At 53.7% G+C, this 27,685-nt stretch overlaps 3 protein-coding genes across 5 annotated transcripts; 1 reads left to right on the forward strand and 2 right to left on the reverse strand.

The window, feature by feature from the left end:
- Positions 1-584: 584 nt before the first annotated feature.
- LOC134160637 (uncharacterized protein DKFZp434B061) lies at positions 585-4,474 on the reverse strand. Of its 3 annotated transcripts, none has more exons than XM_062612840.1 (8): positions 3,904-4,474; positions 3,708-3,827; positions 3,330-3,452; positions 2,926-3,021; positions 2,413-2,513; positions 1,569-1,641; positions 957-1,028; positions 585-775 (listed from the first exon to the last, which is right to left on the reverse strand). In XM_062612840.1, exons 1-8 carry the CDS (start codon positions 4,457-4,459, stop codon positions 648-650), a joined length of 1,269 nt encoding a protein of 422 aa, XP_062468824.1. In that variant the 5' UTR covers positions 4,460-4,474; the 3' UTR covers positions 585-647. The 3 variants fall into 3 exon arrangements, with proteins under 3 accessions (XP_062468824.1, XP_062468823.1, XP_062468825.1); XM_062612839.1 differs by having other exon boundaries at positions 2,926-3,030; XM_062612841.1 differs by lacking the exon at positions 3,708-3,827 and having other exon boundaries at positions 2,926-3,030.
- Positions 4,475-6,197: 1,723 nt separating this feature from the next.
- On the reverse strand, positions 6,198-10,280 carry LOC134160638 (sorting nexin-12). Its single transcript, XM_062612842.1, has 4 exons — positions 9,803-10,280; positions 7,102-7,197; positions 6,767-6,891; positions 6,198-6,385 (listed from the first exon to the last, which is right to left on the reverse strand). The coding sequence occupies exons 1-4, from the start codon at positions 10,139-10,141 to the stop codon at positions 6,283-6,285; spliced, it is 663 nt and encodes a 220-aa protein (XP_062468826.1). The 5' UTR covers positions 10,142-10,280; the 3' UTR covers positions 6,198-6,282.
- Positions 10,281-10,702: 422 nt separating this feature from the next.
- Positions 10,703-24,847, forward strand: FOXO4 (forkhead box O4). The gene is made up of 3 exons (XM_062612838.1): positions 10,703-11,221; positions 21,059-22,294; positions 23,538-24,847. Exons 1-2 carry the CDS (start codon positions 10,841-10,843, stop codon positions 22,274-22,276), a joined length of 1,599 nt encoding a protein of 532 aa, XP_062468822.1. The 5' UTR covers positions 10,703-10,840; the 3' UTR covers positions 22,277-22,294; positions 23,538-24,847.
- The last annotated feature ends 2,838 nt before the right edge of the window (positions 24,848-27,685 follow it).

The following is a 27,685-nucleotide window of genomic DNA, read 5'->3' on the forward strand; positions in this document are numbered from 1 at the left end:
AGGTAACAGGGAGCAGGAGCAGGCTGGTCTTCACAGCCCACCCTCAGGATGCTGCCAGCTCCAGCCAAGCCAGAGTCTCCAGGGTCTCACCCAGAGGTGAGGCAGTGCACCAAGCAGACTGCATCAACCTGCCAGAGAGAAGGCAGCAGGGCAGGGCCTCCAGTACTGGCAGGCAGGAACAGTAAGGGACTGAGTCCCCAGAGCTGCTTCCCCCAAACCTGCACCCACCAGCTAAGAAATGATAAATAGCAGCTAAGTGGCTGCAGAAGCCCATTGTGCCACCAACCACCACTGGCTCTTCCCACATCCAGCATGAAGGTAGTTTTAAGGCAGACACCTGGATGCTACCACCACATCCAAGCATCCCACATGGAAACACTGGGCTTGTCCAGAAGGGCTTTCCCAGAGCCATGCCGTGCCTCCATCTACCAGCACCCACCTCCTTCATGCAAGCGTGGCTGAGCAGAACCAGCCACCAGAAGCACTGGATACAGAGCTGCCCTGTCTGCCCAGGGGAGGAGTGGGCAGCACAAGGTACATGGGGCAGCACGAGGGCCCAGCCCCAGGAGACACCAAAGCCTCACTCACTGCAAAAAGGCACCTTTATTTTAAATACAAGGAGTGTAAAACAAATTAGTTCAAAAGCTTCACATATCACTGTCCAACAGCTCAGGTGGGCAAACAAGTAGCTCTCGTGGCTCTGTTCCCATGTGCTGCTGTGAGGCTCTCCCCGAGTCACCGCTTTCCTCCACTTCTGCATCTTCCAGACAGATTCCTGGGGAGCAAAGGCACCATCAAAGCTCTGCTGTTCCCAGCACTGAGCATCCACCACACAGAGAAGGCCACGAGCTGCGTGCCGCTTCGACCAAGCAGCCCTCAGTTACCCTGGCAAGGGATCACTGGAGCATCCCTGCAGCCCACTTGGGGCAAGGGCTCACTCCAGCTGGAGAACATACCTGCTGCCCTGAGCCGAGCCTGCAAGGAGCAGATCATCTGGCGATAGGCTTCACACTGGGCAGTCTTGGCAGCTGCAGGCAGGAGGCAAGGTGTGTGCCCAGCCCATCCTGAACACCCCACACCCAGACCCACCGGCAGCAGCAGGTGCCCTGCTCTACCCCAGGAAAACCAGCCCCAGGAATTTGGGAGCCTACAATAAACCTGGAGAGGGGCTTTGGACAAGGGCCTGTAGGGGCAGGCCACGGGGAATGGCTTGAACCTGCCCGAGGGGAGACTGAGATGAGTTCTTAGGCAGAAGCTCTTCCCTGTGAGGGTGCTGAGGCGCTGGCACAGGGTGCCCAGAGAAGCCGTGGCTGCCCCATCCCTGGCAGTGTTCAAGGCCAGGTTGGACACAGGGGCTTGGAGCAAGCTGCTCCAGTGGAAGGGGTCCCTGCCTGTGGCAGGGGTTGCACACTCAATGAGCTTTAAGGTCCCTTCCAATCCAAACCAGTCTGGGATTCCATGATTCTATTCCCACAGAGCTGCAGGCCCCAGCCTCCAGACACAAGTGAAGGCAGTATCATCTGGATTGAGGGTGTCCCACAGCCCCCAAACCAGCCAGCCCCACGTACCAAGCTCGCCCTTCACTCGCTCCAGCTCGCTCTTCACATGCTTCAGCTCCTGAGACAGCCAATCACCTGCAGACTGGCAAGGGCGGATTCTAAGTGTGATGCAGGGGTGGTCACCCCCTAAAAGCTGCAGCACAGCTCTAGCACAGCCCATGCTGTGGAGGAGCACCTCTGCAGGCAGCACACACACCCCAGCAGTTCTCTGGGCTTAGGGAGCCCTACTCAGCCCCTCAGTGTGTCAGAGCAGAGCTCCATCTGACATTCACCCCTGCTGCAGGAGCCTGGGCCTGCTCCAGCACAGCGCAACCGGCACCCCGGCCTCGCACCCCCCACTGCCAGGGGTGCTCAGTGCAGCAGCAGTGCCCAGCAAAAGGATCATCGGTCACTTGTCAGGGAGCACCTGCCAGTGCCTGTGGGTCACAAGAACCAACCTGGCAGGAGAGCAAAGAGCCCCAATACTGCTGGCAAAAGAACAGACACATGCTGCAGGTAGCAGATTTCACACCCTGGAGCCTCACTTTGCTGCAAAGCTCTGCTCACCCCATCCTAGGGATGGATCAGGAGGTCTAAAAGTGACACCACAAGGCACAGGGGGTGTGCATCTTTCAAAAACCTCTGAAAAAAATAACCGCACAGAAGCCTGCAGTGCCCTGAGCAGCAGAGAGGGGGCAAAGCCCACAGCAAATGCACAAGGTCTTGCACAAACCCTAGGGAAAGGCTAAAACAGCTCAGGTGCCAACCCAGAAACTGGCAGCCGCAGGCGCCATCACCTCCCACCTCCTGCAGAGCTGACCCAAACCACCGGCTGAGCGGCGCCCTGTGCTGCCAGGTCACAGCTGGCTCTTACCTGCTCAGAAGTGACTGCATCCTCCCCCCCTGGGGCTGGGCCAGGGGGCATCTCACTACAAAGAGAGGACTCCCCATACACCCACGTCTGGTCAGCCTTACCTGTGGAGAGAAGCATCATCACTAGAAACTGCCACTCCTGGCCCCTCTTCAACCACGCTGCTGCTCCGGACCAGGGGCAGAACCTGCACAAGGGAGCCAGAGGTCTTCAAGCCCCTCCAGCACAAGAGCTGCTGCTGGCCTGGCCTGTACAGAACATCCTCCTGCACAGCCCAACTCACAGCAGCTCTGAGCTCCTGCCCACGTTTCCCCAGACCCAGCCCAACACAAGGTGAGAATCCACCAGAGCCCAGTGCAGAAATGCAGACTCTCCTCCCTGTGCCACGACCACAAGACGCTTGGTTTTCGGCAGGCCTTTGGCAGTCAGGAGCCTGGTAAGCCCCAGAAGGGCTCCCTTCTATTTGGGACGAGCTCCCTACTCCCGCATGGGACCACACCATGGAATACTGCTCACCTGCTGCTGAGACGGTCCCAACCAGCCATTCTTTGCTCTCATCATCTTTCCTCAGCTCCTGGGTCCTATTGCACAACTGCTCCTGTGTAGTCGATCCTGAAGTGGCTGGAATGCAGGAAAGGAAAGCAAAGCGCATCAGCCTCTGCTCACAGAGTGCCCTGGCAGCAACACGCGCTGCCCAGGGCCGCTCCCTGCCCCACGGATGAGCCACAGCACCAGATCTGCCGAGGCTCTTTGCTGGATGCCTCTCCAGGGAAAGGGGCTGCCCCTGCTCTGAGCCCAAGCACCCCCTGTCCCCTCCTGTCCCTCCCTCAGGGTCAGCCCTGCCCTGAATGCTCTTCCCAGGGCAGCACCCCCTCCCGTGACACGGGAGCCTCCGGGCCCATGCCCAGGCTCACTCTTACCGTGGAAGCGCTTGGGGGAAGCCGCCTTTCCCAGAGGCCGCAGCCGGGAGCGAGAAGTCACGGTAGGAACTGCTGTGGAGAGCCTCCGGGAGGGCTGCCGGCGCGCTGCGGCGCGGGCACCACCTGCAGCGGACAAACAAGGCACAAACGTCAGGCTCCAAAGCAGCTACAAGCGCCCCGCGCCTGGGGCAGCCCGTCCCGACCTGCGGGCACCAGCACCCCTGGGGGGGGCTCCAAGCCACCGGGCTGCCGGCGGCCCGTGCCGGGCCAGGGTAACACAGCCCAGGGCGTGCTCCTGGGCTCGCAGGGACCCCCCGGCTCTGCCCCTGCCCCAGTCGCCCCCCCCCCCCCCCCCCCGCGCCCCGCAGGTGCAGTTACCTTCGGTCCCTTTGTCCCGGGGGGCGGCTTTGGGAGCGCCCGGAGGCTGCGGCGGCCACGGAGCCCTGCTGGGGTGCTGAAGCCTGGACTTGGCCTCAGGCACCGGCCTCAGCTTGGTACCTGGGGACAGAGAGAGGTTCGCGGCCGGCGGAAGCAGCCCCCGTGCTGGGGGCCCTTCCCCCCTGACCCGGCTCACCTGCGGGCTGCGGGACCTTGGATCCCGGGGCACCGAGCCCCTTCCCGGCCTTGGGGAGCTGCAGGACCAGCGAGGCCCGTGCCTGGGACAGGGACTGCCTGCCGCCGCGCCGCGGGGTGCGGGCCGCGGGGCCCTGCCGGCCGCAAAGCTGCTGCGCGGCCCCGCGCTGGGCCGTTGTGCGAGGCAGCGCCTGCGGGCGGGCGGGGCGAGAGCCGGCGGCGCGCGGCGGGAGACACCGGGGCGAGCCCCGGGCCGGGGTCGGAGCCGCGGCCGCCTCAGGGCCAGGCGAGCGCGGGCGGGCGGCGGCGTCCGGGGCCGCATCGTTCCCGGGCGGCGAGTCCGGCAGCGGCGTGGAGGTGACGAACCCGGCGGACTCGAGCCAGAGCGCGCTGCGGTCGCCCGGCACCAGCGAGGGCTCGGCGGCCTGGCGCAGGCGCGCGACGATATCGCGACACTCCTGCTCGAAGAAGCTCAGGAACAGCGAGGACGGCGGCGACCGCGCCCCGCTCCCCTCCCGCGGCGGGTCCGGGCACAGCCGCGAGTCCGCCCGCCGCATCCCGCACCGGCCCCGCGCCCCGCGCCCCCTGCCGCCGCGGAGGAACACCCGCACCCCTCCCCCTGCTGTCCCGGAGGACCATCCACACCCTTGCAGCTGGGGCGCCCCCTGCTGCCCCGGAGGACCAACCGTGCTCCTCTCGCTACGGCGCCCCCTGCTGCCCGGGAGGACTATCCACACACCTGCAGCCGTGGCGCCCCCTGCTGCCAGGAAGAACCACCCGCACCTCTCCTGCCGTGGCGCCCCCTGCTGCCCCGGAGGACCAACCTCTCTCCTCCCGCTTCAACGCCGCGCAGCGCCCCCCCCGGCCCCGGTAGATGCCCGTTAGACGAGGCAGAGACGTGGCTTCACAGTGGTTTAATGCTAACGGAACGTTACACTGGACGGGATGGAGACAGCTGGGCGGGCAGGACACGGAGGGCACGAGGAGGGGGCCGGAGCTGAGCCGTGATTCAGGCACGGGCGGCCGCCTCCACTGGCACCCACTGCCCTTCCCGGGCCCTCGGGGCAGCTCCCTCCTGGCATCAGCTACTTCTGCTCCTCCCTGAGAGCCACCCCCACCCATCAGCGCCAGTGCCTCACTGAAAACCCAGAAGTGCAGGAGGCCTCGGGGGTTGTACGGCAGGGATGGAGAGCAGTCACTGCAGGCGCGTGCTCAGAGAAGGGCTCAACTGTGCCACCACAAAGGGCCACCACAAAGCGACCAAGCGCTAACAGACCAGCCAGCCTTGACCTGAGCAGCCTCCAAGCTGAGGCCCAACCCTGCTCCTCATAGCTGGAGGAGCCTTCAAAAGACGGTTCTGCTCCAGCAAGTCACAGCCTCGTGGTTCCCCTCAAGCTCTGAACACCTTCCTGACCAGTCCCGTGTCCTCACTCCCACACAACTGCCTAGCTCCTGTGGAACAGGGGACCACACACGCAAAGCCTCGCTCCTCCTGCTGCACAATCAAATGCTAATCCAGGACTCACTGGCCATTTTCTGCCAGTCCCTTTCCCACCGCTGGGCTCCTCCCACGGCAGGCACCACACAACAGCCCCATCAGCCCCTCAGCAAGACCTGTCTGCTCCCCTCTGTTGCCGGGGCACGGGGTAGGGTCACCCTGCGCACTAGAGCACCCCAGCACACACTGCCCAGGCTACCCCAGCTTCCACACACCAAAACGCCTACAGAGAGCACACATTATGGAAACCCCTTGAGCTGCCAGCAGCACGTTAGGAAGGAGGGAGATTAACACAGATACAGCTCACGGGTCCGTAATGCAGGAGTCTGAGAGCAGGATTAGAGGAGGTCCTTGCCCAGGAAAGTCTCAGCACTTCCATACAGTGAAGAATGGGGGTTTCATGCAGGGTGAATGGGGTGGATGAGAGACCAACACACCCAGGCACCTACTTGCTGTTCTGGATAGTTACTAAAACTCGTAACACCTGATGTGATCCCTGACCATGACAACTGCTATTCTTCAGTCTCCTGCAGAGATGCTTGGGGGCTGCACAGACAGGGGGAAGTGAATGTCATCTCATACCTTCCTGTTCAGGGAGAGAGGCAGCTCCTACACCATAACATCATAAGCAAGCTCCTGCTCCACACCACACCTGCCCCTCGGCACAGGACAACACACTCACTTGCATAAGTCTTCATACTTTAGGCCAAGACCACAGCCCAGTAGAACAAGCTGCTGCCAGTTACAAAAGAGGAAAATACTGAACAAACTGGGAGTTTCAAGAGAGGAAAAGCTGGTTCAGAGAAGACAGATTTAGTGTAAAAATAAATGTCATTTTTGCAGGAAGGAGGGTGGAATGGAGGAAGACGCTGCCAGGTGCTCCTACTGGCGTACTTTCCCTGGGACGTAGTTCCTATCAATAGTCTCCTCTTGCAGGAACATGTGTAAGCAGCGCTCATTCTGTGCCAGGGGGTGTCCAGCAATTCTGGAAGAAAATTAGATGTGGGGGTCAGCAGAGCCACCAGCAGAACCCCGCCCCTGCCCTCTTCACAGAGCAGCCAGCTGGAGGCACCCAGGCTCAGGCCATGGTCACCAGTCAGCAGGGCCAGAGAGAAGTGCTTGAGCACAGCGTGCTTCTCCCCCCACCATCCCGAATCCAGGCCACCCTGTCAGTGGGTCTGCAGCACAGCTGTCTAGTATCCTTGTCACTCTCAGAAGAGAACACTGAGCAGAACCCACAGCTTCGGCACCGTGCTTTCATTACCCGGCTGCAGACACGGCACCTGAGGGCAGGCTCCCTCCCGGCCAACCCACGGCCCTTGTGGCTGGAAAGGCAGCACACAGCAACGCAGGACATGGAGCTTACTTGTTAATAAACTGTTCTAGTCCCTGTCTCCGCTCCTCAATGAAGGACTCCTCAAAGATGCCTTCGTCTCCCCGGAAGGGAAGCTGTCGTTTCAAAGCTTTTCCAGGCAGTGGTGGCACTACAATCTGAGAGCACAGACCCATCCTGTCAGCACAATGGCCCTCCGCTAGCGGTTTGCCTATGACACTCACCGCCAGCCCCATTATGTGGCTAGAGATTAAACCCCAAGAGCTGCCCACCACCACCGCCTCTCTTCTGGGTGGGTCAAGATTATTGCTACAACTGTTCCCATATGTCCTGGCTGCAGGAATAGGCAGGTCTCAGCCAGGCCTCACCTTACTGTCCCGTTCCAGCTCATTCTTCAGCCATTCGAAGTCACTGTACCGTCTCCTCACACACGACTCTTTCAACTTGAAGATCGGGAGGTTTGTCTGTAACAAAGAGAAGCAGTTCATGTGCAGGTTGCTTTGGAAGCCAGACAGGATTTCAACATGTAACTGAAACCTGAAGCTGTGTTTAGAAAACCAAGCCGCCTGAGAAAGAGGCATCATGAGCACACCCAACTGCTTTATTTAGGACATAAGCACTGAAATGCTTCAGAATCAAGCAAGTCCTTGACAGGCTGCTCAGAACCACCTCCTCCCCTCAAGTGACTATTTCAGGAGCACACCCCCTCCAGGGGCACGCTGGAACCAGAGCTCACAATCAGAGAAGGCCGATTTCTTTCTTTACCCCTGAGTTCACTCCTTTTTGCAGTGATCTATGAGAGAGCTTCACACCAGCCTGCAGAGCAGAAGAACCTCGGAGCCAACACTGGCACTCACAGGGAAGAGCTAAGGAAGGAAATCTTGTCCCAGCAACTGCTCAAGGTCAGATCTCACGCTACAGTCCTCCCTAGGAACAGATCACTTGCCCTAAAAGAGCAGCCTTTCCATCTCTGGCTTCTGTCACTGGAGGAACGTGCAGCACTTCCCACCTTCCTCCCCCATCACTGTCTGAGGCTGACAGCTACAGCAACTTCACCTTTACCCCGTCAGCGCAGCCGAGAATGTCCAAGGAACAGAGGCAGCCAGACCTTCTGATAAGCAGCGCCCAGATGAACACAGGTACTGCTGCAACGTGTTTAACTATGTTCTTAGGAGGTCTGTGAAATAAAATCAACCGCTTTCCACCTTCAAAGTGTCTCTGCAAGAGCTAGTCTGGGGGGACTAAGAGGTTCTCCTTGCCCCCTGCCAGGGACCCTTTGGCTGGCTGATGGAAACCAAGTGTCATAACAGGTAAAGGCAAAAACCCAATTCTGAAAGGCACCGGGGGCTTGGCTGTTAAATCACCCTGTGAGCAGGAGTCAGCACCAGCGCTGTGACACACTAAAGGGAGTTTGTTTCAGGGGAAGCGCAACTTTACTTCTTTGCGCTATCAGATGCAGAGCTGTGAAGAGGTCGCCAGTTGAGCCTGGTTAAGGCCAAGGAAAGAGAACCCTGCAAGAAGTGCTCGGCCTCTCTGCACACGGCTGGATCACGGGCTCTCTGTAAAATGATCGATCTGACTTGGCGACGTGGACAGTGGGATCAAGCACCCTCAGCAAGTTTGCCCACACCACCAAGCTGTGTGGTGTGATCCACACACAGGAGGGAAGGGATGGGATAAAGAGGGACCTGGACAGGCTGCAGAGGTGGGACCATGTGAACCTCATGGAGTTCAACAAGGCCAAGGGCAAGGTCCTGCCCCTGGGTCGGGGCAATCCCCAGCACAAACACAGGCTGGGGGGGACAGGATGGAGCAGCCTGAGGAGAAAGACTTGGGGTGTTGGCTGAGGAGAAGCTCCCCATGACATGGCTTCAGTGTGTGCTTGAGCCCAGAAAAACCCATGTGCTGGGCAGCATCCCCGGAGCATGAGCAGCAGCTCAGGGAGGGGATCCTGACCCCTGCTGTGCTCTGGGGAGACCCCCCCCCCCCCGCAGTCCTGATCTAGCTCTGGGGCAACAGCACAAGAGGGACGTGGAGCTGTTGGAGCGAAGCCAGAGGAGGCCACGGAGCTGCTGTGAGGGCTGGAGCAGCTCTGCTCTGGAGCCAGGCTGAGAGAGCTGGGCTGGGGCAGCCTGGAGAAGAGAAGGCTCCTGAAGGGGAGACCTGAGAGCAGCTCCAGTGCCTGAAGGGGCTGCAGGAAAGCTGGAGAGGGGCTTGGGACAAGGGATGGAGGGACAGGCCAAGGGGAATGGCTTGAACCTGCCCGAGGAGAGACTGAGATGAGCTCTGAGGCAGAAGCTCTTCCCTGTGAGGGTGCTGAGGCGCTGGCACAGGGTGCCCAGAGAAGCTGTGGCTGCCCCATCCCTGGCAGTGTTCAAGGCCAGGTTGGACACAGGGGCTTGGAGCAAGCTGCTCTAGTGGAAGGTGTCCCTGCTCGTGGCAGGGGTTGGAACTAGATGAGGTCCCTTCCAACCCAAACCAGTCTGGCGTTTTATGACCCAGGAGGAGTAGCTGGACTGTACTGTGATCAGGTCCCGAGATACTGCTTAGACAGCACTCCTTTCTCCTCCCCTGCTTCAGATACCCAGCTGCATGCAGTCACGCCTTGCTCAGCAACCACGCAGCAGTGCTCAAGTGCCAGGCCATGGACCCTCAAGGGGACAGAAGCCTGCTGAGGCAGCACCCTCCCTGTCCCTGTGCACACCAGCGCTCGCTGCGTGCCGAAGGGCCCCTACAAACCCGCCAGCCCCGGGGCTGACCTTGAGCCCCGGCCCGCCGAGAGCCGCAGGCAAGTTGCCAGTCCCGCCCGGCACCGCTGGGCCCGCGGCGCAGCTCCCCAGGCCCGGACACTCCGAGCCCCCGGAACAGCGCCCGGGGCCGCCGTGGCCGGGTCCCGCCGCACCCACCGCGCAGGCCGCGCTCGACCCGAGCAGCGGGACCTCCCCGGCCCGGCCCCGCGCAACGAGTGCGGCCGCCCCTCCCCGGGCCGTACTCGCGGCCGCTGGCAGCGCAGCCCCGCCCGGGCCCCCACGACCCGCCCCGGGCCCGCAGGCCCCACAAGGGCCGCACCCGCATCCGCAGCTCGTAGCTCGTGTATCTGGCGCGGCCCATGCCCACGGTCTGCGGGTTGAAGATGTCGATCTCGAGGAAGTTGCTGGGCGGCCCGTACGCGTCCGTGAGGTCCTGCGGCTTGGCGTTGAGACGCCGGGTGTCCGCCACCGCCGCCTCCGACATGGTGGTGGTGGTGGTGGTGCCGCCGCCGCACCCGGCCCGCCCGCTGCCGCAGCCCGCCCTGCCTGCGCACGGCGCGGCGCCGCCCGCCTGATGCCTGCATAACTCAGCGGGTATCCAGGGTTCGGGGCCTCTCAGCTGCCGCCGCGCCCCGGCCGCCAGCGCCACCGCCTGCATAAGCGGAATAGGTATTCAGGGCGCGGGGCTGGACACGGCGCTGCCCCGGAACCTGCACGGCGGGCTCGCTCTCGGCGCTGCCCGGTGCGCTCCAGCGCGGTCCCCGCGGGACGATGCCGAGCCCTGGGCCGCGCCGGGAGCCTGGGCTGGCGACTGGGGTGCGGAACCGCAGCACGTACTTAGGAACTGCGCCATACAGGGCCCCGGGCGGGGCCAGCCCCTGGCGCTGTACGAGGCGCAGAGCGCCGGGGCCCCGGAACGTGGCTGCGGACTGAGGGGCTCGGGCCCGTCACGGCTCGCGCTGAGGCGTGTCCCGGACCCGGGCTCCCTGCCGGGGCGGAGCTCCCGGACCCGCACCCCCGAGCGCTGCGGGCACAGAACCGAGGCCGGCCGGGGGCGCGCCGCCTGCCACGCGCACCCTCCGCGGCCTGGCCTGGCCCCGCCCCCGGCGCGGTGCACGCTGGGTTTTGTAGTCCTCCGGCCGTGCCGTGCCGCGTACCGCCGCCTCGCCGGCACTACGGCTTCCGGCGTGCCCCTCGCGCGCAGGCGCAATGAGCGGCGCTGCCCGCTGGTAAACAGAGCGGCGCGGCGGGGCCCAGCGCTCACAAAGCGGCGCGGGCAGGGGCGAGGCCGATGCGCGGCCGTGGGGTCGCTCAGCCCCAGAGGCGACGGCGCTGAGGTGCGGGGTGGGGAGGACCCATGGCGGAGGCGGGCGGTGCCGCGGCGGCGCCCGACATCGACCCCGACTTCGAGCCGCAGAGCCGGCCGCGCTCCTGCACCTGGCCCCTGCCGCGGCCTGAGCTGCCGGCGGAGACGGGCGGCGCGGCGGGCGCGGCGGAGGAGAGCGCGGGCGGCGCGGCGGCGGGGCCCGGGCGGGCCGAGGGGGCGCGGGCGGCGGCGCGGAAGGGCGGCTCCCGGCGCAACGCCTGGGGCAACCAGTCCTACGCCGAGCTCATCAGCCAGGCCATCGAGAGCGCCCCCGAGAAGCGGCTCACGCTGGCGCAGATCTACGAGTGGATGGTCCGCTCCGTCCCCTACTTCAAGGACAAGGGCGACAGCAACAGCTCCGCCGGCTGGAAGGTGCGCGACGGGGCGGGAGGGATGGGCTCAGCCTTCGGCGGGGCTCCCGCGGCGGGCCGGGGCCGGGGCGACGTGTCGAGGAGCGACTGCCCGAGGCGCTTTCCTGCTCCTCGGCCTTTCCCCGCGCCACTCGTCCCTACTGGGGTTCGGCGGCGGTGCCAGCGGGGGGGCGGGGGTTCTGCTCTGCTGGAGCCGCTCGGCTGGTGCGGGTTTGCCCGCCCGGGGGCGCGGGGACGGGGCTTTCCAGACCCAGCCCGAGCTCAGGCTCTGTGCAGTTGGAACAGGGAGGAGCGGGCGTCTCAGGGTGGGTGGTTACGGCACAACCCTGTGAGACCGCTTTGTGTGCCCTTCGAGTTCGGGAAGTTGTCCAGGAAGGAGCCAGGGGCGGTAAAAAAGGCCGTGATAACCGCTGTGCGAGGCGAAGCATCAGTTGAAGGGGTTTTAAATGCAAGGCTGTGGTGCTTTGTCACATGACTGTGCTGAAGCTCAATATAAATAACTGTTTCATAACAGGCATTCTTGGCTTTCAGGAGACTCCGTTTAAAAAGGTTGTTGTGTCCCAGAGCAGTGTCAGCATTGTGGCCACGCAGGGACCGGCAATCTCGGCTGGAGTTCAGAAAAGTGAAAGTAATATGCTGCTCTAGGGTCTCAGCGTTGTATTCTTCTCTTGTTCTGGAAGTAGGCGTGTGGGAAGCTCTATTAAAAGAGCTATTCTCAGTTTCTGTCTTCTGTAGACAGCAGCTGGTTGTTCCCATCTCTTTAGTCAAGCAGACTCCAGTGAAGAGGAAGGGAGATGTGAGAGTTTTCTTGGCAAATGGTCTCTCGGGCTGTCCTGATCTATCACAGTGGATGCTGTGGTGACTGTAGTCTAAAGACTCTGTTCTGCTCTTGCTACAGGCTGGAGTTGTGTTTGTTTGGCTCCTGGTTGCAGTGTACCTCTCCGTTTGTGGTGTTGGTTAGCAGTTCATCACAGCTTGAGACACCGTGGTTTAGGGCTTCCGTGACTCCAGCCACATGCTCCTCTGCCTATGTGACTGAGCAGTAAGTCAGCACAGAGAGTGAATTCTGCTTTTTCTGGCAGGTGAGCTTTCAGCTGGCTCAGCTCTCAAGTGGCACCCCATGTGGTTGCATGAGTATGAATGTTTGCCCGACGAGAAGGTAGGAATGCGGTGAGAGGGACACAGATGTCACAGCCTAGGCTGGCACAGGTAGATAGAAAGACCATCTTTTCCATGTATCCTGCTCACTGACATGTCTTGGAGAGCACACGTTATTTCACTGAAACTTTTTTTTCTCTCCTTTGTGCAGGTTGAATCCTCCTAATTAAGTCCTGATTTGGGGCAGTGCTTGGGTGCATTTTCTTTCTCTTCAGAAGATTTAGTGCTCTCACTGGAAGATAGTTCTTGCTTCCTCAGGCTAGGTGTGCTGTCCTGGTCCTGCTGCCACTGTGTGGAGTCATTACTTTGGCAGACAGCTTATGGAGCTGGTACATTTTCTTTTCACGAATATGTCTGTACCTGTTTGGCAGGAGTGCCTGAGGCTGAAGTTCAGTGTGGCTTCTGAAACGTATCCACTGATATTGTGGGGAAGGTGGGCTATAGCAAAGTGTTCAGCTGGACTGGATGCTACCTACTGGAAAAGGTAGACTTCTGGCTGTATTAAGTGTGGCTCTTCTTTTGCTGTATTCATTTATGTGCAACAGGACCATCGGACTTCGTAATTACTCTGGTTTAACCGTGTATCTGTTTTGGGAAGCGCAGTTGAACTTAACTTGCAGAAAGGTGGGAATGAGAGCTTGTGCATGTGTGAGGTCCCTGCTCAGAGACTGTTGTTGGAGCTGTACTGTGATGACTGTTCAGTGGGAATTCAGTTGTAGGTTTTCATCCTGGGAGTGGACTAACTCTGGCTGGCTTTAGGAGGGGAAGAGAACAGAAACCTCTTCCCAGGAAAGATGAGGGAGGGCAGAATGCCAGCATTGGTGGTGGCAATCAGCCTGCCTTTTGATTAGTGCAGTTTCAGACCCTTGATTTGAACCAGCAAACAGAAAACCATGGTAGAAATGCAGATGAAACTGTTACAGTGCCGGGGAAAATGCTTATAAAAACTTGTTTCCATTTTTAGCAAATACTGTCAGAGTTTGAGGGGTGGGGGAGTGTGGTTAACCTTACATGCTCAGTAAGAGGCTGCCTTTTCTTCCCTGTTCTCTCCAGTCCTGTTGGCAGGGCTTGGCAGCATGTGTGCCCCATCACGTGTGACTGCAGAGCTCTGAATTCTACTCTTGTTTTGTTATGTTAACGATGTTAACAAACAGCTCTATAGATTTGCAAGAGGTTTTGTTTGTTTTACTGACTTTATTTGCATCAAGGTGCATTGGATGGAAGCAGGTTAGACACAGTTTTAAAGATGCGGAATCAATCAAACGAGTTCAGTTTGATTTTGTGGACTTCGAGTAAATTATTAGAGTTACTTAAATTTCATTTTAATAAATTAAATTTTATTACATTTATGTAGGTGTGTGTTTTATATTTAAGACAAACTGAATAAACGTGTTTCTTTAGCTGAGGAATGGACCTGCCTGGTGCTTTGTTGTCATTCTTCTGGTTATTTTTTAAAGCTGTGGAGCTCTGCTTCTTTTCTATTTATTTGTTTTTAATAATCTGTGAAGTAAAAGGAAATCGTCTGGAACTTTTTTTGCTTTATTGATTCCTCAGTTTTGAACTGAATGAGTTGGGATAAAGGAAATTGATGTGGAGCTGCAGCTAAATGCTGATGCAGCATTTGGGTGCCTGTGAATATTACAGTTCCTAGTTCTGGTATTTCTGTGTTGTTTGGGCAAGTGGTACTGACAATGCATCTTACCTGTATGTAGTGTAGTTCTAATAGGGAATTTTAAATGGGAATTTAAAAGAAATGTGCCTTTAAAAACTTTTAAAATCTACTTTAGTTAATATAAATCCCATCAAGTCCTTGTTGCTTCACAAGTACTTTCCAGCTGTCCTCCTCCACTATACAATGGGGGGAAATGCAGCTGTTGCAGACTGCCAGGGTGTAACCCCTGTGGATTCCGGAAGGATCTGTATTTCGAGGAAGGTAGTGTTTGCTGTTCTTGAACTCCTCCGAGCACTTTGTAAAGGACAGATTTGCTGGTGTGTGGCTGAAGTTAAGAATTAACCAGCCTGAAAGACAGAAATGCCCTCGCAGGGGCGCGTGTGGTGCTGCTTTGTAATCCTCGGCTCTCTGCAAGCTGCTCTGTGCATAAGAGGATAATTCCTTCTGGCTTTCTGATTATTTGGAGAGCAAGGTGTTGAGGGTTTTGAATAAAGCAGAAGCTCATAAACCCCCCTGAAGCAGCCTCATGGCTGCATTTCTTGCATCCATGTGAGGGTTCAGAGGAGAACCACAAAAATCATGAGTGGCTGAAGCACCTCTCCTGTAAGCAAAGGCCAAGAGAATTGAGGTTGTTCAGCTGAAGAAGAGAAGACTCTGGGGAGACCTTATTTCGGCCTTTCAGTTCTTAAAAGGGACCTATAAGAAGGATGGGGAGAGACTTTTCAGCAGGGGCTGTTGCAGCAGGACGAGGGGTGGTGGGTTTAGACTGAAAGAGGGAGATTGAGGCTGGATGTGAGGAAGAGACTTTGTAGAGTGAGGGTGGTAAAATCCTGGCACAGGTTGTCCAGAGAGGTGGTGGCTGCTCCATCCCTGGAGACATTGCAGGCCAGGCTGGATGTGGTTCTGAGCAACCTGGTCTGGTTGAACATGTCCCTGCCCCTTGCAGGGCATTGGACTGGATGAGCTTTGGAGGTCCTTTCTCACCCGAACCATTCGGTGAGTATGAGCAAGTTGGACACAATGAAGAGCTGTTGAGGACAAGTTAAGGACTTTTCTTCCTCAGTGAGACATCCTGTGTGTTCTCTCCAAGCTGTTGTCTTTCCCTTTGTAGGAACAGAATGAACTTTAAAGCTATCATTTTCACCCTCCAAAGATGCTTCACTGGAGCAGAAATTGGGCATCTCCTATGCTTGCATTGGAAAGGAAAGAACAAATGATGCTGCAGTGTTGCCTGAGGCAGGGGGGTTGGAACCAGATGATCTTTAAGGTTCCTTCCAACCCAGACCAGTCTGTGATTAGTTGCAGGAGGCTGAAGTCACACCTCTGCATTCTGGTACTTTGCCTCGATTCACGTGTGTACCTGTAAGTACACATACTGTATGTGTACAGCTCAGGTAGTTGTATTATGATTTAAAAATTGCCAAGCATTCTGCTTGTCTGAAACAGAATGTGTCATCCACCTGGAAACTCAGCTTGCTCTTCCTCTTTGTTACAGTAGGCAGCGTTTTACTTTCAACCCTCCCATTCCATGCTTGCATTGTATGTGTGTTGCCTGCAGTTGATATTAACCACATGGATCAGGAGACCTGGCTGAGGGCTTTCAGGGCCTTGCATGTGCCCTGCAATTCAGTTTAAGATGACAGTGACTTCACAGCTTCCAGTGCTGTGGTTCCCAGCTTCTCCCAGAGCTGAGGGTGTCTGACTTTTTGTCAGAGCAGGCACAGAGCTCCCTTGGGTTGGAGCAGCTGCTTGTCCTGTGGCCCTCTGAAGCTCCTCCATCTGGCCAGCAGACAAAAGCAAGCCTGTCCATCTTCCGGACTCTTTCTGCCTGCAGTAGCTGGTAGGTTTAGCCACGTTATATTTATGTTTTGCTAATAAATTGAAGTAGTGTATACAAAATTATGTGAACCCTTGTTTTGGTAAAGAGGAAAAGTTTATTGTTCATCTGTTCACTGACACATTGACTACTGCTCACCTGGCTTCTATGGGGTTTAGTTTTGGTTTCTGTAGTCAGACCTACAAAAAAAGCAATGGTTGGTTCCTAAAGTGGTCACATCATCTGTTTGCTTTTATCTATCTGGACTGTGGTGGAGTGTCCCCATATCTTTGAAGAATTTTTTTGGCTCAGAATTGTAGCTTCTTAACAGGGACAGGTGAAGGCCCAGATCACTCCTTGGAGAGCTTGCTTATTCCACAAAGAAACCCTTTACCTGGAAGAAACATGTGGTGGGAACACTTCACACAGGTTTGCTCTTGACTTCTAGTAATGATAATATCAAGGTGATGGTTTGAGAAGACATTCAAAGTGTTTCCCAGTCTTTGCTCACAGAGGCATAACTGACTTGATGCTGTAAAGCAAAAGGTTGGTACAGATTAAGACCGGTTAATCTGTAGTGATGGTGTAGGTGCTGCTTCCTTCTAAATTGGGATTATTTTGGTTTCTGGAAGTTGCTGCCCTGAAAGGGGAGGGAGGGTCTGGCTCTTTGAATCCAGAGTAGCTGGGGCTGGGTGGAAACTGCTGGACTCTTGCCACTACCTTGTATGCTCCCAAATGCATTCATGTGGTGGTAGTGATGTGTGCTTGTGGCAGCAGGATGTTCTCTGTCCCAGCTGCTGACAGCCTAGCTGGATTTTGTTAAAGTAGGGGAGACAATAACAGAAGCTGAAGGACAGTTGTTCAGAGGCTGTAGTGAAGAGTCCAGCAGGGAAACCTGAGGAGCATGGGTGGGTTTTGTCCCTCAGTCTTTAACAGAATCTTCCCTTTTAATCCCACTAATCCTTAAATCGTATGGCCACAGCAAGCAGTGGTGAGGAGGGAGGAAGGCAGCTGGGTATGGCAGGGTGGTGGCAGTGACGGGAGGATGGTGGAGTGCTGGGTCTGGAAAATGAGGCAGTGTGTAGGAAGAAGATGATGGTCTGAGTCTGGGGTCACCAGGTGTCCTATTTTTCAGATGGGATAAAACATAGTGATGAGTGGTCAGCTGTGGTGAGGGCCCACCATTGCAATGAAGGAATACGTACTTAACCCTTGTTAAAGTGCCATTAACAGCTCCTTCTCCCAAACAAGCTGCAATGCTCAGAGTGAGTATGGAAGTGTAAGATTAACTTTTTCACTTGAAGCCTTACTGAGTGTAGTTGTTCCCCTCAAAAGCAGGAGAGAGCCTGTCTTTTGGCAAAAGGCCATTTGCCCCCTGCAGTGCCAGTCAAATTACCTGGAGATTTTCCTGCTACATTTTTCTGCCCTCTGCCAGTTTGTTCTGGAAAGCTCCTTTGCTGAAAGATTGTTCCTTGCAGCATGGCTTAATCTTCCAGGCAGTCCTAGGAAGAGGCTGCTGCTGAGATGTGTTCCAGCAAGTTTTTTCTGCTTTGTCAGCTTTTGATATACAATAAAAGCTGTTCAGCTTTTGTGGTATATGCCTGCCTGTTCTGGTAAACTTGAAAATCGCCCTGGCCTTTGTTTTTTAAAGAGCTAGGATTTTCTTCTGGGCTCCCACTGAAACATTACAGAAAGGAAAACATGGACCTGCTCAAGCAAGTCCAGAGGAGGCCATGGAGATGCTGCAGGGGCTGGAGCAGCTCTGTTCTGGAGCCAGGCTGAGAGAGGTGGGCTGGGTCAGCCTGGAGAAGGCTCCTCTCTTGTAGTGGGAGAGAAGGAGCTGGATGCAGTGCTTCAGGTGGGGTGCATCTGTTCTTAGAAGAAAGTACATCGCAGGAGGTGAGTTTAAACTTGTTTTTTAGTGTGAGGAACCTTCAAGTCTGAACAAACCATCCTGGATGTTCTGACCTGCTCTGAGTAAAACTTTGGGTTTGTGGTAGATTACCTCAGCCTTACCTACATAGCCATATAGTCCCCTGGGAAGACTTTCGCTGGCATGCTCTCTTCTGTCTGTGTTTTTCCATGCTATTTGGGTATTCATGGCAGCTGCCCAGAAGGCTGATCCACTGGGATAATTGCTTGGTTGTGCTGCGAGCTTCTGGGGCTAATTTCCCATCCTGAGACTGAAGCACTGTTTGTTGCTGGGCAGTGTCCGCAGCACCACTGAGGCTGGTGTGGGGCAGGCCTGGGCCATTGGTGAGAAGTGCTCCTGCCCTTTAAATAGGGCTGGGAGATTTTATCAAAATACTTATTCTATGTTGTGGTAACTGAGATGTGGCAAACAGCGGGTGTCTGCTGCTCGTCACGCTCCTGTGGCTGGGCCGTGTGTCTTAGCTCGTACCCCAGTGATTGAGGCCCTTTTTGAACATGCTCCCTCCAGTGTACAAGAGATGTCTTCAGCCACGCTCTTGGGGTTTCTTCCGTACTGTCACGGATTTCAGATGATTTTGTCTGAAGATGGCTCCAGGAGTAACTTCTGATCTCCCATGGGTTACGCATACAGGTTTCCACTGCAATACTTAATGTACAGTCACAAGAGCCTGTATAAGATGCGTGAATAAACAGCAATAACCATCCCGAACTATTTGTTGAGGAGGTCCCTAAGAATTTGGAGGATTCCTGCCTCTGCCTCTTCCTTCAGGTCATGTTTCCTTATGGTCAAAGATGTTGCAGAGCCAAGCTCTTGTGTGGATGGCAGGTGCTCAAACCATGGGGATGCCGCACTGCTGAAGCTGAGCATCTAAAAAGTTAATGTCATCTGTATGTTTCTGGTTTGAATTGCTCAACATGGAGCAAGGAAACGCGTCAGGGTTGCCTGGGTGACTCAGCTGTCATTTCCCTCTGTCAGGTTTGACCTGGAGTTCTGTGATTTTTAAGGGAGGATAAGGCTGCTTTGCAGTTGGGTTAGCTCTCTGAGCAAGCTCATAGGGTCACCGATGCCTCTTTATTAAAGGAGCAGAGTTTGAAGATGAGGAAGGAGTGCTACAGCAATTACCTGTTTCTGCAGCTATTAGCTGTTATGTCAGTTCAGCAGTAACATGCAGAAACACTTTGAGACTGTTTCATGAAAGGTATTAGGCTTCACATATCTGTGTTCTTGTGAATCTTGCGCTTACTCCAAGATGTCTTTCTTCAAGCTGCTTTTCAGCCAAAAAAAATCTGGAAAACGGCTTACTAACATTGTCCCTTCTGATACCCAAAGTGGAGCTGTTTTTCTTGAGGTCTCAGGAGTGCCAGTGTGCTTTTGCTGACCCAGGAATTAAAACCCTGCCTGTAGCCATGCATGAGAAGACGACGGAATATTTGGGATGTTTTGAAGTTCTGGACCTACTGGTTTAAAGTCCCATTTTAGTAAATTGAGTTGAACAATGGGTGGTTATGAGACTCCAAATGTACACTGTGTGTGCAAGCTACCGGGTCATTCCTGACAGGACTGGGTGTCATCATGAGTTCACAGGTTACTTTCAGAAGAATAAATGAAGAATTGGTGCCAACCTGGTGGTTCCTGTTGCTGCAGGAGTATGCACTCACAGTAATGCACATCAAGCTGGGAAAGGGGGGGGGGGGGGCATTCTTTGGAAAGGAAATGAACAGCCTTCTGGGAGGCATGGTACCAGTCTGAATTACTTTCTTCACCACTTGAAGGGAAAGAAAGCTTTATTTGGAGAAGGTGCCAGCAGGAGTGTTGTACAGCTGTGACTGTGAACAACGCAAATCATAAAGCTGTGTAAGAGCATTGACTAACACATGTTCCATCAGGCCCTGGCTCTGCAGTAACCCTTGGGGCGCTCTCCAAGTCAGAGCACATGTATGCTTTGATACTGATTGCAACGAGCAGTCAGTCTGCTCCACGTTCCCAACAGCCAAAGCTAACAGTGATTCTCACACCTTCTTCCCTCTCCATGCAAACTTTCCGCTTTCCCTGTGTTGTTTATCTACATCTGCTTTGTTCTAGGATAGCACTTTTGGTGAGGTGGCCAAAATTAGCATGGGGAGGACTTGTCCGAGAGGAAAAGGGTGGGGAGAGGGAAGGCAGCAGGCAGGAAAGAACTGTGTTGAGAGGTGGTGGGAAAGGGTGGTAAAAACACAGTTGACTTGCTTCAGAATTAAGAGGGAATGCATGAAAGCTGAAGGCTGCTATTTGCCTTTTAGTTTGTGTGAGAAAGATCTTGCACTTGGACCACTGCTATGCTACCAGCATAGCACCTTTCAAGGATGTGTTTGACCATCTAAACAAATTAAATGCAACTATCAAACACATGCATGACACAGGCCTCAAGGGGAGTCATGGAAGATCTCTTCAAACAGGGAGTTACTGCTTGCTCAATCTAAAATACCAGGGCTTTTAGCAGTTGCGGGATGGAAATCCAGTTTGATGATGGTGTACAGATATGTCAGCTTGCAGTTTCTAGCAAAGCCAAAAGAAGGGAGTTAGGAGAGGCAAGGAATATATCTTGCCAAATGGAAAGGTGGGAGAGACTCAAACTGGCACGTGCTATGTCTACCAAACATCTTGCCCTATGAGAAACACAGGCAGAGGAAGGCGTGCTGCCTCTGTGCCCAGGGAGGCTGTCAGGCTCTAGGATTCCTGGGACTCTTGTTCCACAAAGTTTCCCCGTGTTTCTCTGGCTCTGGGATGGAGATAGTGCTGGGTGTACAGAATTAGACGTGGTTTGCTCTTTCTCTGTACCCAGTCTATTTTATTTGCTGCCAGGCTGTGCTTAAAATGTTCAGCCACGGTTATGCTCAGTAGTGGGGTTGGCAGCAAGGTGGGAGCAGCATTAGCTCAAATGAGGTTTATGTTGAAGCTGCAACCTGTATTTGGGAAGGGACTTGCTTGCTCTGGGGTATGCCTAATTTTTGCAGATTCTGCATTGTCTTGAAAAGTTCTTTTGTTAGAATTTTGCTAGTTGTGGTAGTTTCACCCTTGGTGCTGCAGTGAGATGTGGCACTGCGTGCTAGTGCTGTCAAGCATATTCAAGGAGGTATAGCAGTTTTTACTGGGTAGGTCTTTGTTATAAGTTTATTCTCTATGAACTGTCTGAATATGTTTATGCTCATGCAGTGTCTCAATGGGAAAGTTCCTCATATCCTGCTTTTGTGTTTCTGGTTTTCTGTGGTTTTTTTTTCAGAACTCTATTAGACATAACCTGTCCCTGCACAGCAAGTTTATTAAAGTCCATAATGAAGCCACAGGGAAGAGTTCTTGGTGGATGCTTAACCCTGAGGGTGGTAAAAGTGGCAAAGCACCAAGAAGAAGAGCTGCCTCCATGGACAACAGCAGCAAACTTGCAAAAGTCAGAGGTAAAGCATCTAGAAAGAAGCCTCCTCTCCAGTCTGCTCCAGAATCTACTGCTGACAGTCCTGGCTCCCAGTTCCCTAAGTGGCCTGGGAGCCCATCCTCAAGAAGCAATGAGGACTCTGACATGTGGAACACATTCCGGCCTCGAACCAGTTCCAATGCAAGCACCATTAGTGCTGGGCTTTCTCCTATCCTGACAGAGCAGGATGACCTCCATGATGAAGAACTACTTCCTTCTCTGGTGTACTCTAGTGCATCCAGCAATGTTCCACCTACTGTGACTGAGGAGCTTGAACTCATTGATGGGTTAAATTTGATGTCTCCCAGCTCATCTGTGTTATCTACCCAGCAATCTGCCTCGAGTGGTCAGATCCAGAGAGATTCCAGCTTTTCCTTGCGGAATGCAGCTGGTCAGACCACTACTTTTGGCAATTCCCTGTTTAATCCTGTTGATATCTCACTACAAAGTTCTGTCAGCCATTTCTCTGCCCCTCAGAGCTTGGAAGCTCTTCTGACATCCAGCTCTCCACCTCCAAGGGATGTTATGATGACTCAGGTGGATCCAGTTCTCCCGCAGACTGGTAACAGGATGAACAGCCGAACTCTTCTGCTGCTAGGTGGACAAGCTGCCCAGAGTAAGATGAGCTCAGGCAATCCACGAGGAAAGCCTACAGAGCAGCAGGCAGAACCAGTCAGTGCCAGTGTTTTGCCATCAACACTTCCTATAGTAACATCTCCTCAGAATACTGCCAGCATCACCAGTTTGAAGGCTCCACTTTCTGCAACAACTGCCCAGTCAGTCCAGCTGGGCAGTCCACTGCTTCTTTCTTCTGCTAGCCCTGCTCCCTTGGGATTGAACCAGGACAGGCTGCCCATTGACCTGGACATTGACATGTACATGGAAGACCTTGAATGCGATATGGATTACATCATCAACAGCGAACTTATGGATGGAGAAGGATTGGACTTTAATTTTGAGCCCATTCTGTCTACTCCCAGCTATCCCAGCACCTCACAGGCCTCCAACCATACCTGGGTACCAAGCTAACTTCAGGAGCACAAAAAGGTAGGTGTAGTTATGTAAAATGCTACAGCTCTATAGTGGGAACAGCCCTGTCTGGGATAGTTCCTGTGCCCAGCTCTGCAGCAGTTAGGTACCTCCTTGGAAGTACAGTGCTCTTTGAGTAAAAAAGCTTCTGGGGGAGCTGCATTCCCTTTCAGAAGGAGAAAAAGCTGTCTAAAGGTAGGTAGATTTAACTCACCAGGTAGTAAACTCCTTTATGGAGTACAGCAGCAGCCTGAATGAAATTCCAGTTGTTTCTCACTACCACAGGAGTGTTTTTGAAACACATGCAAGCTGTCCTGTGGTCCTTGGTGCCTTCATTACCTGGGCTTTTTAAATGTAAAGCAGAAAAGCTGAGGGAATGTTTACCGAAGGGTAGGGCCTAGTAGTGGTGAAGATGTCTATAATCAAATGCTTAAGAGGTAGAACATGAGCTCTTAACAGCATGGTTATGTTATAGGAGCTATCTGATATTAAAAACAATGGACTTGCTTTGTTCCATGCATGAAGTTCACAGAATCCCAGCCTGGTTTGTGTTTGAAGGGACCTTAAAGCTCCTCCAGCTCCAACCCCTGCCACGGGCAGGGACACCTTCCACTAGAGCAGCTTGCTCCAAGCCCCTGTGTCCAACCTGGCCTTGAACACTGCCAGGGATGGGGCAGCCACAGCTTCTCTGGGCACCCTGTGCCAGCGCCTCAGCGCCCTCCCAAGGAAGAACTGCCTGAGAGCTCATCTCAATCTCCAAGTTTGTGGGTAGATGGAGGATTTCTTTAAGTGGATGAGATAAAGAGGTTTAGTGTAGGATTTCTAAAAAATCCTTTTTTTTTTTCTTTTTTAATTTTTTTTTTTAGTCTCTTCCCTGCCCGCTGATATTTGTGATTGCTTAAGGTGGAGAGTAATTTTCCTTGCTGCTTTCTTGCAATGCCTCTGGTGTTAGCCAAGTCCTTCTTTAAACCTCCTTATCTTGCAGAGCTTCACTGGTGCCTTCCAGGGGTGCTTACTTTTGACCTTTGTGCTTTCGTTTTCTTTCCTTCTCAGTTGTACTCTAATGCTTGAAGCTGAGCAGTTGTAGCCTCCACTTGACTCTCCATTGGTCAAGGTCTCCTGTGATCTGTGCTTGTTCCTTGATGCAAGCTGGCATCCTTTGAGCAGCAGGGGCTGGTGGATAGTAGTTAACTCCTTACCTGTGCATCCAGGATTCCCACTTAGACTGACATCTAACCGTTCTCTTTATTCTTCTTCCTAGTGTCCTTCAGGTTTGAAGATAGGGTTCTGACTTCACTTCCCACCCTGGCAGAGAAAAGAATGGAGCATGTTGGATTTGGTTTCCCTGCACACCATGCCTTGGGCAGAAGGGGCTGCCCGCCTGGGAAGAAGGGACGACCTGCATCTGGCTGCAACAGGAAGAGCTTAAAAATAACAATCCTGTTGTGTGTCACGGCTCTTCCTACAAACCTACCCTGTCTTGAACCATCTGGAGAGACTCTGGGCTCTACACTTCCGAAGAGGAGCACTGGTAAAAACCTTGGCCAGAAGAGTCTGTGCCAGGCACTAGCGTTTTCCCATGTGAAGAGTTGGGTTTGCTGGAGGAATCTCTCAGTGGCTGTCCTCTCTGCTATGGCAGCAGGTCTCCCAGTGCCTCGGGCTGGTGGAAGGTTGGCTCTGCTCTCTCGTGGCATGCCCTCAGGGGCAGAGTAGTTGGATGTTTTGGTTAAGCCACCAGATTTGCACTTGGTATCCCACAGGCTCACAGAGGGATTGGGAGGAGCTCACTGGTGGAAAGCCTGTGGGAAAAGGGCGTGCTGTTTCAGGGCTTGGTTTCAGTGTTTCAGTGTGCCCACTCTGGAGCATCAGCATCATGCTGCAGGGAAGGGTGGTGATCGTGGTGTAGAAGGCTTCCTCTTGTCCACCTGAATGGAACAGGAGGGCATGGAGTTTTTCACTGTGCCATCTGAGCCCCATTGAATCTGAAGCATGTTTCAAGAAGTCCCTATGCTGTTGTCAGCAATTTCCTGATACACCAGGCTGCTGTAAAATAAGCACAGGTGCTAATAGCTGTTCCTGGGACATCAAAACATCATTTTGGGTTTGTTTCTGCTCTGTCTTGCTACAGCAGAAAAATGGAAAGCCTGGGTGTGGCCTTAACAGAGCCCTGGTTGCTTTTCAGAAGGGCATTTTCTATAGATGAAATATTTTTGTACTAATCTGGGAACTTTCTACAGTGAATATGAAGCCAATGTTAAACGTGTCCCCATTAGGTGTATTAGGCATCTCTCCCTCTGAGAAGGTACCAGTGACAGACTTCTCTTTCAGAGCTGTATTAGGAACAAATGCATTTGGTGTTCGATACTGTATATGATTGAGGGGAAAGAATTGGCAGGTCCCCATGGTTTCAAACCGCCTTGGGGAAGACTTGTACATTATTGTAATCTATATGTAAAAGTAGCTGAAAATTACATAGATGCTTTTCTAAACCTTTTTAAATATATATTATATATTTTAATTGAAAATGAGAATATTGGATTAAAAAAAACAGCAACAACAAAAAACCCACAATCCCACATTTCCTGCATCTGTCCATGTGATACCAGGTAACACTACAGCATGGGAGGGAACAGGCCTAAGGCATTTTGGGCCAAGAAGCTGAAAATGTCATTGGAAAGGCAGGAAGGGCAGCCCAGTGTGAGCTGCTCTCCCCAGACCAGGCAGGAGGTGCCTGCATGGCTCTGAATTCAGCCACAGCCACTCAGCCTCCTTCCTCAACTGGGCTGAGAGCATGATGTGGGAAATGCTGATCAGCAGCAGCATGCTGATTCTCAGCTCATCACTTCGGTAGCTGGACTGCAGCTCATACATAGAACAGATTCCCTAGTCAGCTAAGAAGATGGTGTGGACTGGGTCATGCTTAGGTCTGCTGACGCTCTTGGTAGGCTTATGAAAGGCAGGATCGGTTGTATTTGACAGCTCCCTTTTTGGTTTCTGCAAGGTTTTGTTTTCTTGGTGAAGTTTCTGCTTCTATGGGGGGACTTGAAGCCTGTAGGCCCACCCTTAGGAATGTGCCTGGGATCCTGCCCTGTCTTTTTGTTCTTGCAGGCCAGAAGCTAGGAGTCAAGAGTTCAGTTCATTAGGTGGTGTGTCCTGTCTCAGGTGTTTGCAGTGGCAGGATCTATGTGGGACATGCTTTTGTGGTGTTCTGGTAGGCTTGGTCTGGCAGAAAGTCTTTCCAGTCCTTTCTGAAGGTTTGTATCATGCAGTCCAATGAGCCATACTGTTTTACCACCTCGTCTGCTCTGTTTGCATGGGTTTAATTTCATTTTCATCTGAGTGGCAGTGGGAAAAGTGGTTTGTCTGGTTACCTGCAACAAGTAGTCTTCAGCAGTCTTTTAGCATGCTGTGCCATCAGAGCCTTTGAATTGTTGGATAACCTTTGCTTTGAAGGCTGCCTCCCTGGCAGACCTCATGGCGATATGCTTCTAATTTACCCACAGTCTGCATGTCTGGTAACACCTCATTGTAAAAACAAAAAGGCAGAGCCTAAGCTGGAACCCCAGGCCTTGCAGACTGGAGTCATGTACTGACAGTCACTGCAGTTAGTTCATGACACAGATGCAGAGATACCCTTCCCACAGTCACCTGATGGGATGTGCTGCACAGAAGAGTCTGTGGCTGTTCTGTGCTGCAGCTAATAGATCGAGAGGGCTTTGTGTTCCTTGGCACATAATATGCCACCTTGTCAGCTTGGGCCCTGAGGGAGAATAAACCCAATGATCTCCAGAGCAAGTTGACTGGTGGTGCTTCGCAGCCACGTATCAAAGGACAAGACACTGGTATGTGTGGTCATGTTACCTGAATCTCTAGCTCATTTCCCATTAAAATGGAGTCCAAACCAATAGGAAGGACAATAGCACCTATTCACTGAGGGGGGGGTTCCCCATATTCCCAGGCTGGACTCCTGGGGACAGTGTTGGAGACAGGAGCACCAGGCTGGAGTGCTGCTGTGCCAGTGTGCTGACAGCGATGCCTGTCTTGCAGCAGTCTGTGCAGATGCTCTCTGTCTCCTCAACACAACGGAAGCCAGCAGGGGTTGAGGAAGTCTGGGGATGGTGTTCAGAGACTGGTGGTGCTCCAGGAGTGCTCAGTAAATCATTAATACAATGTTGCAGGCCAAAGCAGGCAACTTGGCTTCTCATTTCTCTGTGTAACAGGATAGCTTGGATCATGAGCACGGAGGGCAGGGTGCAGAGAATTCAGGACTTCTCCAGCCCCTTCTGAAATCACTTCCTTCTCATAAACCTTGAGCTTTTCTAGGCTGGGATATTTCCTTGTAGGACACAGGAGACTTTACATTTCCTAAACTGCTGCTTGCTGAAAGGCTGAACCTGGCTCAATACTTCTCCACTTTTTTGTATTCTTGCCAAAAGTGTTTGCTGCTGACTGCAGCTGGATTCAGGAGCATGTCTTGGTGGATCTGCATCCTACAGACCCCATGCCTGTGGGCTGGTGTTTGCTCTAGTGAAGGGTTGGGCTGGGATTTTGAGAGCATCTGTGAGCTGGTTGGGGAGGGAAGGGGACAGTGACATGGGGAGTGATGCTCCTGGGTAAGTGCCTGAGGGGAGTGTGCAGGGAACTTATGTTGTGCTGTGTGGGTTTTCCTTGTCCTCACTAAGTTTGAGTGACAAGTTTCTTCATCTCTAGAGGATCAAATTCCATCTTCCATAGTGTGAAGCCACCGTGCAGCTCTGGGCTGCAAAGGATTTGGGTAACTAGGCCTGTGAAGCCTAGTATGAGGCAGACTCGTTGCCTTGAGTTACACCTGATTTAGCAAACTGCTTGAGCCTTCTTTATAACAAGTGCATTTTGCTCTACTCCCAGCTTCTTCTCAGAGCTTGGAATATTGAAAGCTTCTTGGAGCCCTTAATTTTCTTTGTTGGTGTGTCTAAACCCATGTCATCCCCTACTCTGTGCTGAGTAAAACCAGCTGTCAGATCATCCTGATAAGCGGAAGGAATGAAGTGTTTCAGAGCCCAAGTGCATTCATAAGCTAGTTTCATACCAGAAGCAAGTAGCACTAATCAGCTTTTCCAACGGAAATGCCTACAAAGCTCTCACGTAGACAATAATTTCTTAATTCTCTCACTTAGTTGCTTATTTATAGCCACACTCCAATGCTTCAGGGCTAGCGGTGCTCCAAGAATGAGAAACCTGTGTTTGATGCCACAGGTAGAAGTGCCTTGGAAGTGATGGCCTGGATGTCACCCCAATAATACTCAAGTTTGGACCCATTAGCAAAAAAACCCACAGGAAATCAATCTGCTCTGGGGCAAGAACATGCACAGGGGTAGCTTACTTAGGGTTTGCCTCAGTTGCAAGGAAAGCGTGTTCTAATTAAGGTGG

Source organism: Pezoporus occidentalis, unplaced genomic scaffold, assembly GCF_034315485.1.
Source record: "Pezoporus occidentalis ecotype Australia unplaced genomic scaffold, CSIRO_AGI_Poc_V1 ctg161, whole genome shotgun sequence".
NCBI classification, from domain to species: Eukaryota; Metazoa; Chordata; class Aves; order Psittaciformes; family Psittacidae; genus Pezoporus; species Pezoporus occidentalis.

Coding starts and splice junctions, on each gene's coding strand:
- LOC134160637 (XM_062612839.1), bottom strand. CDS start 4,459: ATGCGGCGGGCGGACTCGCGGCTGTGCCCGGACCCGCCGCGGGAGGGG. Junction 3,453..3,707: donor CCGGGACAAAGGGACCGAAG/GTAACTGCACCT, acceptor TGTCCGCTGCAG/GTGGTGCCCGCGCCGCAGCG. Junction 1,029..1,568: donor GCGAGTGAAGGGCGAGCTTG/GTACGTGGGGCT, acceptor TCCTGCCTGCAG/CTGCCAAGACTGCCCAGTGT.
- LOC134160638 (XM_062612842.1), bottom strand. CDS start 10,141: ATGCAGGCGGTGGCGCTGGCGGCCGGGGCGCGGCGGCAGCTGAGAGGC. Junction 6,892..7,101: donor AGCTGGAACGGGACAGTAAG/GTGAGGCCTGGC, acceptor CTGTGCTCTCAG/ATTGTAGTGCCACCACTGCC. Junction 6,386..6,766: donor CTAGAACAGTTTATTAACAA/GTAAGCTCCATG, acceptor ATTTTCTTCCAG/AATTGCTGGACACCCCCTGG.
- FOXO4 (XM_062612838.1), top strand. CDS start 10,841: ATGGCGGAGGCGGGCGGTGCCGCGGCGGCGCCCGACATCGACCCCGAC. Junction 11,222..21,058: donor ACAGCTCCGCCGGCTGGAAG/GTGCGCGACGGG, acceptor TTTTTTTTTCAG/AACTCTATTAGACATAACCT.